This window comes from Colletotrichum aenigma (assembly GCF_013390185.1).
Source record: "Colletotrichum aenigma strain Cg56 chromosome Unknown KSG_Cg56_contig08, whole genome shotgun sequence".
Classification (NCBI taxonomy): domain Eukaryota; kingdom Fungi; phylum Ascomycota; class Sordariomycetes; order Glomerellales; family Glomerellaceae; genus Colletotrichum; species Colletotrichum aenigma.
In genome coordinates this window covers 1,285,424-1,298,462 of record NW_023500914.1, presented here as the reverse complement: position 1 = coordinate 1,298,462, position 13,039 = coordinate 1,285,424, and the positions used below count along the sequence as shown (strand labels likewise).

Sequence of the window (13,039 nt, the reverse complement as noted above, 5' to 3'; positions counted from 1 at the left end):
TCACGCGGGTGTGAAGCTTAGGAGAACATCATGCGGCAGCTTGGTCGTGATGCCTACAGTCTGAGCCAAGCGCCTCTCATCCCTCGGCTCAATCGTCTTGAACGTCTGCAACACTCTCACTACGAAGTAGGCCATCTGCGTCAGAGCGAATTGCTGGCCAATACAAATCCTTGGACCACCAGAAAAGGGCAGGTAATCCCAACTGCACGCACGTCAGCACTCAATTCTCGCGACGACGAATGGATCATCGACGATAAGAAGGGAAGTAACTCACCCCGGGCGACGATCCTCCCAACGTTCAGGGCGAAACTCGTCGGCATCTTCACCCCAGATGTCCTTTCTCCGATGGGTGATGTACATGGACCAACGTACGAGTGTCCCCTTCGGAACGAACACGGGGGATTTGCCGTCGGGCCCACCGCCAACTGGGAGGGTGGTATCTCGTGCTGCGCCGCGCGACATGGTCGCAACTGTCGGGTACAGCCGCAGAACTTTGGTCATCGTCGTCAGCTTCTTGAACGTCCATTCAAGCTTGGCATCACTCACTCTCCTTCAACACCATGTTGAGGTACTTCATATCCTTCATCTCCTCCCACGTCGGCTGACGCTCACCGAGCTCCAGTTCGATCTCGTCTCTCAAGCGGGCTACCACCTCGGGCCTTCGTGCCAGGATCCAGAAGAGCGCGGAGAGCGTCGATGCCGTGGTGTCGCGACCCGCGAGAATCATAGAAAGCAGCTGCCCGCGAACGAATTCTGGGGTAGTACCCTGTTCCATCATTTGGTGCAGAAACACGTAAGCTCTCTCAGGGTCCTTCTCTTCTGCCTTCACACGCTTGATGTAGCTGTCGCAGTAATTGTCGATGATCTTCAGCCCCTCATCCCACTTGTTGTCCCGATCCAAGAAGGTGAACAGACCCAAGCGGGAGCGGATGGCTGAACGGGTGAGAATGTATTCGAACGTGGCCGTGAACTCGGACGCCTCAACCGATGGTGTCGTGAGCATAGACGTAGACTGGCCAAACCTGTTGTCGCATCAGTGTTGCGATCCACAAACTCCCCCCAAGCAACTCACATGAAGTCCGTCGCCGAGTCCATCGTCATCATGTACAAAAGCGCTTGCAAATCCACCGTCTGCCCATCCTTCGGAATCCTCTTGATCAGATTCCCAACATGCCTCTCAAAGCACGCCAAATCAGCAATCTGGTTCCTCACAAACGTAGGCCTCATCATCGCACGCGCGTCGTGCCACGCCTGCCCGTTCGCCGCGAAGATGGCCTCCTCCCCCAGAATCGGCGCAATCACGTCCCGCCGCGGGCCCATGATCGGCCAGTCCTGGAACCCCGACGCCAGGATCGTCTTGAGGTTCTCCGGCTCCGTCGTCATCAGCACCCACGTCACCGGCGTCTTGACCCACCACGTCCACCCCAGCCGGTCGAACACCGTCTCCCACCACTCCAGCAGCCCGTGCTCCTCCTGCTTGGCCATCGACGCGCGCACCCAGTCGCTGCCGAAGATGGGGTCCGTGTGCGGGAAGCTCGGCGCCTCGGCGCAGCCGCGCGCCTTCATCTTGAGCAGGTAGCTCGCTTTGCGGTAGAGCACCAGCGTCGGGAGGATGAACAGCGCGGCGAGGAGGGGGAATGCGAGCGCGTGAGAGGGTGAGAGGTGCGGTCTGCCGCTGTAGGCGAGGTATGTCTCGGCGGCTGTCCAGAGCACGTACGTCCCCAGTACAACCGACGAGGCCAGGTAGAGGTACTCTCGCGCCATGTTGAAGTTGTTTCGCTAATACCGACGTGAGCTCGCTGGTTCACGAGATGTGCCGAACCAGTCTTTTATATCTTCGCGCGTCTGCTTCACTTACCCCTCAACGGACCTTCTCCAGCTATTTTGAATCGCCGTCAGTGTTGCGCTGACGTTCCTAAACGTCCGTGCCGGGGTGTCCGATGGAAATAGGATATATCATCAGACGACAAAGGCTAAAGGTAGGAAAACAGGCGGGCTAGGGGGAAAGGCTAACTACTTTTCCCTCAGGTTTATAAAAAGCCCAAAAGAACGCTCCCAACCTTTGGAAATACGACGTTTCCCTCGGCATCATGCAGTAATCAGAAAAAAAGAGCACGGAACCGTCACCCATTATATTCACACCGGAGGAGCTGGGGGACCATCTGCCGAGGCGAGGGGACGGGGACCATGGGAAGGAGGGGCGGAGAGGAGAGGGTGATGTAACATGCCCATCCCTAGAGCGCTAGGTACTTCTCCCCCCTCAACGATCAGATGCGTGCTGTTTGCTGGATTTTCTTGTGCCACAACACCCCGACTTTCCTTTCTCGCGAACATGTGGTTTGCTGGGAAAAGGCACACCACACCGCATCGTCTCTAGTCCGTGGAGTTCCGGCCCCCCGACCCTTGTTCTTCCCCCACACAAACATCGTCAGTCTGGGCGTGATCAGCTCCAAGCCTCCCCCCAATAAACGGTCGCGCAGGGCTGATTACGATCGCGCCCGCGCCGATTGGACCTGGGATTAGCCCCCCCCCCTCCCCCCCCCCCCCCGCAGCCCTGGACGGGAATAATCCCGAGCGAGGCAAGTCTGCTTCATTCGGGAAGACAATAGAAGAGTAGGGCCAGGCCTAGATCGGAAGGCCGGCGATGGTGGCGTGAAGTAGTGCAGCTAGCTTTTTCCCACGCCGTAGTCTGGCCTGGAGTAGGAAGAGCAAGCAGCAGGCAAACAGTGAGCTCACCCTTCGCATTCGCTATTTTGCATTTCTCCCGCTCCGGCGCATGTGCGAATAGCGCTTTAATTATCAACTTTACGCAGCCAAGAAATACCGTAATGCACCGCTGTTATCAAACCCAAGAACTCACTCAACATAACGCGTGAATTGCTGGTATTGGCGTACTACTGCCTTGGACGCGGATTGGGCCAGCGACAGCAGTTCTCCAGGGTCCCGTCGCCGAGACCCCGTTCGTACGTCAAAACCCGTCGGGACGGCTGGAAAGTTTGTTCGATGAAAAATTACCCACCTTTGCTACGAAAAGCCAATTCCTTGGTACGAACGGGACTACTCCGCCCCCTTTTCAGATGTTAAATGTCAATATCAACGCCCAAGTTCCATCTTACCATAGGTCTGCGACATTTGTGCGTGATGTCACAGCCGGTTTCCGGCGGGACTGGTCCGAGAAACGACATCCTCGACCTCCCCCAGCAGATTGGCTGGTCTCAACGATAACCCGGCGGCCGCTCGTCGTCCGTCGCCGTCGTTCGGTTTCGGCGGACGGGGGCGTAATCTGCCCCGGCCCCCGGTCTGCGGCCTGGATTGGGGGCCGGAAGCTCTCGGCGGCGGTCTTGGCGGGCCTTATGCACACAATCAAGCCAACTATCGCGTGCCGGCGAACATTAGTAATCACCTCCGGGACGTCTCTCCAGCACAAGCAGCCCAGGCCCATCTCTCATGAGAGTTTCGCGGGGCACTCGCCAAGACATATCCTGCCACGATACCTCACTTAAGCTCCAAGATTCCTCGGCGAAAAACCCTGCGTATTGAAACAGTAAGCTGTGCAATCTACTTGGAGACCTCATCCATCAGAAAGCCTTTGCCCCAACCATCTGACCATCTAAGCCGGAAAGACCAGCCAATCAAGACAGCCAAATTTCATCCCATTCATCTCATACCAAACGTGGACTCTTCAGAGACCCTCTATCCAGTCTACTGGTAAATTCTCACGTCAGATCGTAGCTAGTACGGAACCTCACTCTTCTTGCGTTTGGATAAGGGGGTCGCAAGGATCGGTCATCTACTCCGGCGAGTGGGATTTGTCCATGTCGGCCCGAGGATCGAGAAGTGAAATCATGATGGTGATAACCAAGCGTCTCATATCGAGCGCTTAGCCAAGAGAACAGTTATGATCACGATGTTTAATGAGGCGCGAATACCTCTTGTTGTTTATAATATAGCCGCCATCAGGCTATTTCAATCACTCCAGCTGGGGGATGAGGTAGCGACAGCCTGAAAATTCTCACGAGACTCGCAAATGAGGGCATAACGACCTTCAGGTCGTCTCATTATAATTGGCATCATCTATCTATGTACCATTCGTCATAAGGTCGTAGGCTTTTCTGTTGCTTCCGGTTGTGTCGGCTTTTGAGCTGATCCTGTCTGTCAACCGATATTCATTCTTTATCCCCCAATCAATGCAAGATGATGCTCGACCCAATGCATATGTCGAAATCCAAGTATGTTCCAGAAAGGTAAGGCCCAACGCGGGCTCCACGCCGTCTGAGAAGGAAAACCAGACCCAGTGCGCCACCGCCTGGACCCTGCAATATTTTAGAGCGCCATCACGCACCTTGCGTGAGTTATTCGATCCGAGCCGACTGTTGAGACGCCACACTATTCCGCAAAGCAGGGTTTCTGCTCTTTCTGCTCAGCCTCTTCTCTCTCACCATCGGGATGCCCGCCACGTCTGTGGCACCCGACATTTGGGACACCATACTGCCCCTCTGTCTCCCGTCGTCGAAGGCAGGGGCTTTTGTCGGCAAGGGTGTAGTAAGACCGTGGTCGCGCGAACTTCTCCCGTCGCTTGAAGTATCGCGATCGACTCCTTTGCCCTTCTCATTCAAATCATCCGTCTTCCTTCTTGTGGACAAGGCCGCGATGGCGCCACCACCGAGGAGTGCAGACCTAAAATCAAAGAAACGCTCTTGGAGAGACTTCTCTGACGTTTCATCCATGAACATCCAGATGATGCCGGCGATCAACAATGCAAGGACAATGAAGGTCAGCATTGCTGCTCCAGCGGTCTCGCCGGGACCGAGAGGCGGGAGGACGGCGACAGCGGGGACTGTTCGGCCAATGTCATTACCACCGGCACCTGGATCGCCCACAGAGGTTCCGCCGCCACCCGCAGTGACTGGTGCTTTCGACTCGTCAATGAGGTTGCTGAGTGTGACCTCGAGGGCCGCCATCTGCTCTCCAACGCCTTGCATGCCATCCCAGGTCCCGTTTTCTGTCCACTTCAGCCCACACATTCGACCGTTTGAGCCACCCTTGCACTGAGCTGCGGCGGCGATCGACGATGGTCGGAGTTTGTCCATGACACGATCGTGAAGATGTGGCGCCCATTTCGTGATGGCAGCCATCCAACGGCTGAGGTACGCCTTGAAGGATCGCTGGTCAAGGTTGCAAAGTTCGACTGTTTCGCATGCCACTTCTTGCATGATATTGGTTTCCGGACCAACGAAAAACACATCGGAACCTTTCATGAGGCCATCGAGCCTGTTCTTCCACACTTCGCTGCCGGTGTGGTTGTACATGGCTGCTGCTCCGAGTATCATGCCGCCAGCGTTATAGGTCCATTGGTACGGTACGATGTTCGTGCAGTTGTACTGGATGTGGCCGCCATCGTATACATAGTAATCGTCCGAGATGAACTTGACGCCAACCATCCAATCCCATGTCTTGTCGGCCCATTCAGCGTACGAGGAGTTGCCGGTATACAGCGCGAGACGACCAGCCAAGGCGAAGAAGCAGGCCTGCGAGATGGTGTTCTTGTAGTCGTATCCGTTATTCCATTGGAAGATCTGCCACCTCAGTCCACCTGCACAGTGATCCGGATCCCATCGAGCGGCCTGTGTGTTAAAGACTGCCTGAGCGAGGGCAAGCCACTGAGGTTGGTCTGAGGGCGGGTCGGGGAACTTAAGCTCGGCTGCCGACATGACGGCAAGTCCCCAGAATCCCTGGTCGTCGTTACCCTCGGTTCGTGTCTGGTTTTCTGGCATGTAGTCGTTGAATTTGCCGACTTGGTGGAGGAGGCCCTGGGTGACAACATCGTTCCAGGTATCGTCGCCTGTGAAGTACCAGTAGTCGATCATCGTACCCATCATAGCGCCAGCTTCCCACCCTAAAGCCATGTCAGCCAATGAGCCGAATAACCAAGCAGTCCACTTACAGTAGTATGGGTCGGGAAGGAGACCGGGTGTTTTCCCCGGCTTGTCTCCGTCGTAGAAGGACATGAGATCTTCCGTCATTTTCCTGGCGATGGACTTGACATTGCCTTACGGACATGTTAGCAATAGGTGGAAAGCGGTGGATCAAGGCCACTGACTGGGATCATTCACGTCCAGGTCGTATGCAGTGGTGAACTGGGTAGACACCAGCAGCAAGGCCGACAACAGCCGGCTTACAGACCATGTTGACGTGCCCCGCAGTGCGGCCATGATGTCGGAGGTTGGTGCGTGAGGGGTCCTTGGCTTGAAGGGACGGACCGCATGAAAGACGGAACTCTAGATCCAAAGAACCGGGGGGCAGTCGAAGACTAAATGCCAAAAAAGAGGGATGCGCGGGCACCTCAAGGTTGAAATAAGAAACCACCAACAATTGATTGCATCAGGTGGAGGAATCCTTAGCGCAAACGAAGCCAGCAGGGCGTGCGCATGGGTAGTCGAGCCACGTTTGTGAGGTGATGGAGCAAGTCAAGGGTCGATGAAGTGCTTCGACAGGCTGACAAGTTGGTTGGCGGTGTCTGCGGTTGAGTTGCCTACCAGCACACAGCAAAGCGGCACCTTCACACTTGGGAAGGTAGGTGTACTTGTATGTAGGGATGCAATGGCGAGTGCAGAGTTTCCTGCAGGTTGGACGCCCCCAAGGAAGTAGTGGCACCTTGTCAGTCTGGCCGTCGGTTCTTGTAGGGCCAAAGCAAAGCAGCCACGAGGAGGGGATGATGAGGGGAAAGACTGAGAAGGGGTGAGTGATGACGGTGGACTTGCGCTGGCCTCCACCGGGTTACTTTTCCACCCGACGAAAGAAAGGTGTGGTGTGCAACTGCAAAGAGGAAAACGAGTGGCTGCCCCCCAAGGGTAAATACGAGCTGCTTGGTCAGGAGCGATCGAGGGAACGGAACGAGGCCAGTCAAGAGACCATGCAAGAGAAGGTGAGCGGCGGAGGTCCACTAATAGCTTCGTCTTCGGAGAAGCATCAATACGAGTAAAGGGTTAATTGTAGGTACATAAGTATGTATGTACGAATACAAAGACCAAAAACGAGATTTGCCTCCGTTTCTCGCAGACTGAAACGGGGGAAAACAAATAGGCCAGAGACAGAGCTAAACAGAAACACAGGCATGGGAAACGAGAGCATTTCGGGACTGGTAAGACTGGGGAAATCAGTCAGGAGAAAGCGCGCAACCAGTTGAATAGCAAGACTGGCCCCCTTCCAGCCGTAAAGGTAGCTGTCTCACACTCCTCGCCGCCGCTGGGCTGCGTAGTGTTATGCGTGTTGTGTTATGATCCCATCTTTTTTGCATCACTCCCGCCTGCCGTCTGGTCCGCCCTGGGCTTTGGCCGCCTTCCTTGCTTGTTTCTGCTTCTAGCGTTGGCATTGGCAGCTAAGCTTGTTCGGCGTGCATGTGGTGGTGCACCATCTCATCATGTCCCCAGCCGGCTGCAGTCCGAGCCCTTGTCATCCCATGAGCTTGGTGCTGTCCCCTGCTGACTTGTCGCTGGCATCCCCCAGCCTGCACAACGTAAGGTGATGCGGTGACGTTTTCGGGTCCCGCTGGCTGTCTTCTGCCCTGTAAGAAACACTGATTGATTATTGATGCGTCCAGCTCTGCCCTTCCCGCCAATTTTCTCATGTCAGACAAACCTGGGGTTCGTCTGTAGTCTGTCGAAGCCATGGCTTCTATTGTCTGAGTTTGGCCGTGACAGGCAGAGAGGGAGATGCTCGAGCTGAATCGACTTGTGGCTCGAAGCGTCTGCCCGACCGTCTTCTCAGCTCTGCGCTGCGACCCCGTCCTGTCACCAGTGCAGTGCGGTGCGGTCGTAGTGTTTGTTGGAAAGCCGCTTGGAATCCAGCTTGAATAAAAACTGGACTGGTTGACGTCGGTGATCAGCAGGCTCTGGGGGCCTGGCAGCCAGCGACAAGGCCCCAGTGCCGATGATCCCGGACTCGACAGTGGGCAGGGCGGCCAAGCCCGACAACCAACGAAACGTCCAGGCCTTTGCCGTGCCGTCGTATTGCAGCCAGCATGCTCATCATCGCCAAGGGACGAGAACGTCGAGCGGTAAAACGAGCGGGGAAAGTTGAGCGTTGGCCAAGATTTTCCGCTGCGGACGGGGACCTTAGACTTCCATCTTCGTCGTTGTCGGCAGCATGTGCGATCAAGACGATGATGTCCTGAGAAAACAACCAAACACGCTACTCGGCCGATTAGCGGCGCATCGACATCGACAGGTCCGTTTATCTCTAGCCGCTCTCAGCTCGTAACGCTTTAGCGCTGGTGCGAGCGGGTAGGCTCATACTCGTGAACGGTCAAGTCAAGTACCAGCTATCCGCCCCCATTCCTGTGGTGTCAACCCCCGACCACCCGTAACAGAGGGGCCAAAAACAACGAAACCACGAGTCCACCGTTCGTGAGGGTGGCCGTGAGTAAGGCTTTTGCATGGTGAGTGCAATGCTAATCTCGAATAAGCATCTTTTAAGGAATGCAGCACGGCCGTCGGCCCAGGCAACAGAGAAACGGAATGCCAGCGGGGCATCTAGATACGGGGCGGCTTTGTCATCGCCAGGGGCTCTGGCATTGAACCTCATCTTGCGACATTGCTGTGTGTGGGAGGCGCAAATTGTTCTCGGAGGGCTCCATTCCTCGAAAAGTGACTTGATGGGACAATCATGATTGACCTGATCGGCCTCGTTGGCTTCTGCAAACGGTCAAAAACGAGATTTCCATCGTCCAACGACATTCGACTTGAAAGCCGATGAAACCGTGTTGTAACAGTTCAGGGCGAATGGAGGGAGTTGCAAAACAGCCTAACGCTTGCAGAGTGCTTCAGCCGTGTATCTCTGGAATCGAGCCTTTGAGCAACAACCTCGCTGTGGTCAGGCTGAGAAGATTGTGTGGTTGCGAATCGCAGGGTGCGCCTTCGTTGCAACGTATGTCGACGTGGCTGTTCGCATTGCTGCTCCTGCTTCGAGGTGCCTTGACGAATGCTGACAACGTGCGACGGAGGCAAATGGTCTTTTTTCAGTTCTCAACGGAAAACGCTCCGTGTCCGACAGAGGCAACGTCGAGTTCAACGACGTTGGCCGACTTGACCGGTGCTTTCCTTGAGCGGCGGTTGAGCACCGCAAAGAGTGATTGCGCGGCCAGGGTCTGAACGTTGAGAGCAGATCAACCGAGGGGCCTGAATCTCGCAAGACAGACTCCCGTCGATCAGGGGCAGATGAAGATATGTTGCATTCGTGGCCACCAAACAGAAGCCCGCGCGTTCAAACGCTGATGGAATCCAATGGCTGTTGGAAGTGAATGGCGGTGGCCAAGAGGATTCCAAGCAAGGGCAAAGCCACAGAGCTGCGCCGCATGGAAAGCGGGTCTGTGGCTGTCAGTCCCTCGCCCGGGTAAGCTTCGGGCAGAGACCCGGACTTTGTAATCACGTGAAAGGCTTTCACGTGCATCGAAGTGAGCCGTCGTCTGGTCCCAGCCGCCGGGCATGAAGGATCTTGACGGGAAGGGGCCAAGTCTCCGGGCCAATTCAGCTCCGTCGGGGTCCAGGTCCCATCCAGCAGCAGTGACGAATGCGCAGCACCGCCTCGACGATTACATCAGAAGCCGCGAGTCTACGGCATTGGTTGGTGAAAACGCCTCCTTCCTGCACAGCTTTCCTAGCTGCCCGGCCCTCCTCAGCCCAAATCAATACGCGCGAGGCATACGATTGAGGCGGATGGAGACGGCGACCGGCGAAGGCGATGGAAAAGAGGCACCAGGCTGGCTGGCAGGCAGGGCAGGGTCCGATCATCCAGTGCTGTATTGTTCGTATCCATACGGAGGTAAGCAAAGCAGGGAAGGCAAGGTAACCATGGAAATGGTGGTCCCTGGCATGAGGGATGCGTGACCAGCGACCAGACACTCATTGACAGACTGCGACCTCAAGGCGTCGCCGTGCCGGGCATCGGATTGTGTTGCAGAGATGACGAGGAAATGGCTGTGCTGTCCCGGAGACACGCTTCCAGATTGTTTGGTCCAGGGAACATCCATCGCAGCGCCTTTGTCATGTTTATGGAAAGTCGGGCACACTTTTGAGTTAAAGGCGACGAGCCACTGCGTTCAGTGTTCACGACTTCGTGTTGTCCACTTTTTCCGGGTTCCCCAGGCACCGGACGGGGGTTGGAGGTCGCTGCAGAGCGATACGTACCGCACTGCCCGTGTGTGATTTGCTCGAAACGCCGGTCATGATTGGCCCTCAGGCGCCGCTCCAGCGAGCGCCGTCCCCCAGTCCCGTCCACTCCCACTCAGGTCTCCAACAGTGGCCGTGCTGAAGCTGCCGCGCTGTGGTTTCTGTTTCGCTCCGGTGCTCTGGGTCTGAATAAGAGACCGGGTATTCGTGGGCAAGGGAAGGCAGTATTCCCCATCACGGCGCATCCCAAAGGCGGCGATAAAGGGGACAAAAACAACGAGGCGATAAACCCAGAGAGCGGCAGGAAACCGCAGGCAAGGGGGAAACATGGCAATGAACAGCAAAGTAAACTCGGGATGACATGTCCTGTCGGAATCAAGAGCGAGCAACCTAACCTTAGAGACAATCACTCACTCATCCATCGCCAGCCCGGCTGGAGGAGGGAGGTTTGTCGCAGTGGCTGGGCGTTCCCAGCTCAACTAAAATTAGTGGCCCAGTTGGCTTGCCAGCAGCTTCCCTCCTTCCGGCCCCCCCTCCCAGCACCCTCAGCAGGCACCTCGTCCTCAAGCGCTGTGCCACTGCGCATCCCTCCCCCAAATCCTCAGACGGACACCTTGTTTCGGCCGGGCTCTCGCCTCTTTTCCAAGACGTCTCATCACCTGAACTTAACCACCTCATCAACCTCCCACGCCCGCCAACCACCCATCCTTTCTCCTCTTTTTTTCCAACCACACTACACCTTCGACCGCCTACCAAACTACTGCTACCGACCCTCATCTGCCTCGAGCAACAAACTCCCGGCCATCACCGAATTCTAAATCTTGCATCTCGCAACTCCGAAACATATTTTAATCGACCCGCTTGCCGCGTCGACCCTCTTCCGCACACCTCTCTCGCACCTCCGTCACCACAGCGACAATGCCCGAAGACGCCCCCTACGACCCCTACATCCCCAGCGGCCAGGCCGCCGGCGGCGCGCAACAGCAAGGAGCTGGCGGCAATGCGAGGACGCAGGCTTTGCAGGCTGTAAGTTGCGATGCTTTTCTTGACCGAGCTTCGCTTTTCTCTCGATGGACTGGATCGTTGGTTGCCCCGGATTGTCCGACGCCTGATGACGACGACCCGACCGAGCTACCCGCCCGATTGAACATGTCGCCGATGACGCCTGATTGGGTCATCACAACAATTCACCGGCACAACCCGCTGTTCGCGATGACCACGGCAATAATGGCGGCGATTGACAGAGGAACGAGGTACGGTCGCTGTTGGGCTTGCTATCGCGACGGGAAAAAATCAGCCCCTGTCTGGCTACGCGGGTGTCCAGTCTTTCAGCCTGGTGACGACATTAGCGACCGCGACGGCAACAACGAAGACTGCATCGACCGGATTCCATCAGCGGTCTTCGTGGAACCAGACGACAATTCTCTCCGTCATCCGCCGCTCGAAAACCCGATTCTCGCGTGTTTCCGTCGTCGGCGTCGCAATCAGGGGCCGGATCCGTTTCGCTAACTGCGCGCCCGTAACCGTGTCACCAGAGTCATGTGCTGACGTTTCTATTTATAGCAAATCGACGACACCGTCGGCGTGATGCGTGAGAACATCAACAAGGTCTCCCAAAGAGGCGAGCGTCTTGATGCTCTGCAAGATAAGACCGACAACCTGGCTGTCTCGGCCCAGGGCTTCCGTCGGGGCGCCAACCGCGTCCGCAAGCAGATGTGGTGGAAGGACGTCAAGATGCGCATGTGCTTGATTGCCGGCATCATCATCCTTATCCTCATCATTGTCATTCCAGCGGGTGCGTTTCCCCCCTCCCAGTGCGCCTTTCCTTTGGATGGTTCGCATTTCTTAAGTCTCGTCCGGCTCTAATCTTGGTTTTGCAATGTAGTCGTTGCAACCCGCTAACTTACCCGCCCAGTTGTTGCTACCCGCAAGTAACTAGATACCACCATTTTTGCATCACACGACCCCCTGGGTCCATGGTTATGGTCCGTCCTCATGATATGGAATGAAATGTCAGATATCTCGCAGGCTTCGAGCAACCGTGGGAGACTAGGGGAAGAGTCGGCACACAGGGCCAACTCTATGGGATAATGACTTGGGAAAGGGGCGGAGGTTGTTCGAGACGGACTCCGATCTTCTTCGATGGTCTGCATGCAAGAGGCCGTCGGCCGGCTACGGAACCCGCTCCGGTGCAGTCGGCCCGGTCAGTTCGGCTGCGGATCGACCGCATGTATGTATGAGGGATGGCAGGCGTTTGCGTAATTGAATTCTTAAATGGCCCTGAATATGTGTCTGTTTCGGCTCTTCGTGAAGAACCTGTAGATTATCTTCGGTGATGCCCTGCAGCTAATCTGCATTTGCTAGACACACTTCGGGGCGGGACTCGGAGGATGATGCTCCGTAGCACGAAGTGCGAGAGCATATATCCCGTGTCTGTATTTTAGCATCTCGAGATAGTGACATGTCCAAGAACGCGAAAGAAGCTCTTTGCAAAGCAGTCCGCGAGAGAATGCATCGACATCTTCCACATCGTGTGACGAACCTACGCACCTTATGGGAGCATCTACAAAGTGATCTACAACGGGCGCGGTGCAGTCGGTCCCCGAGTCTATGATTCACGGTCGATACGGATACCCATATGCGCCTTAATTTCCATTACGTCGTATATGGAGGTAGTCCGAGATGGAGGGGGGTGTGTAGACGTGCAGCCGAACAACGTGCTCAAGAGGGAACTTGTCTTTTTTCTCCAGTGTTCAAGGGTGTCTTGGCCGAATGAGACGGGGTCCTGAAACGTCGTGGCCCAAAGTCATCGGCAGGACAGCCGATGGGCATATGCAGTGTGGACGAACGGAATCACACAAGGGAGGCACTAC

At 55.9% G+C, this 13,039-nt stretch overlaps 3 protein-coding genes across 3 annotated transcripts; 1 reads left to right on the top strand and 2 right to left on the bottom strand.

The window, feature by feature from the left end:
- CGCA056_v011873 (Cytochrome P450 52A13) lies at positions 1-1,764 on the bottom strand (the record flags this gene model as incomplete). The annotated part of the gene is made up of 4 exons (XM_037327117.1): positions 1-202; positions 275-491; positions 547-1,022; positions 1,073-1,764. 4 exons carry the CDS (start codon positions 1,762-1,764, stop codon positions 1-3), a joined length of 1,587 nt encoding a protein of 528 aa, XP_037173705.1.
- A 2,588-nt stretch (positions 1,765-4,352) lies between these two features.
- On the bottom strand, positions 4,353-6,212 carry DCW1-0 (Mannan endo-1,6-alpha-mannosidase DCW1; the record flags this gene model as incomplete). Its single annotated transcript, XM_037327116.1, has 3 exons — positions 4,353-5,896; positions 5,945-6,049; positions 6,101-6,212. The coding sequence occupies 3 exons, from the start codon at positions 6,210-6,212 to the stop codon at positions 4,353-4,355; spliced, it is 1,761 nt and encodes a 586-aa protein (XP_037173704.1).
- A 5,541-nt stretch (positions 6,213-11,753) lies between these two features.
- Positions 11,754-12,032, top strand: CGCA056_v011871 (Synaptobrevin-like protein 2; the record flags this gene model as incomplete). Its single annotated transcript, XM_037327115.1, has 1 exon — positions 11,754-12,032. The coding sequence occupies one exon, from the start codon at positions 11,754-11,756 to the stop codon at positions 12,030-12,032; it is 279 nt and encodes a 92-aa protein (XP_037173703.1).
- Positions 12,033-13,039: the final 1,007 nt, after the last annotated feature.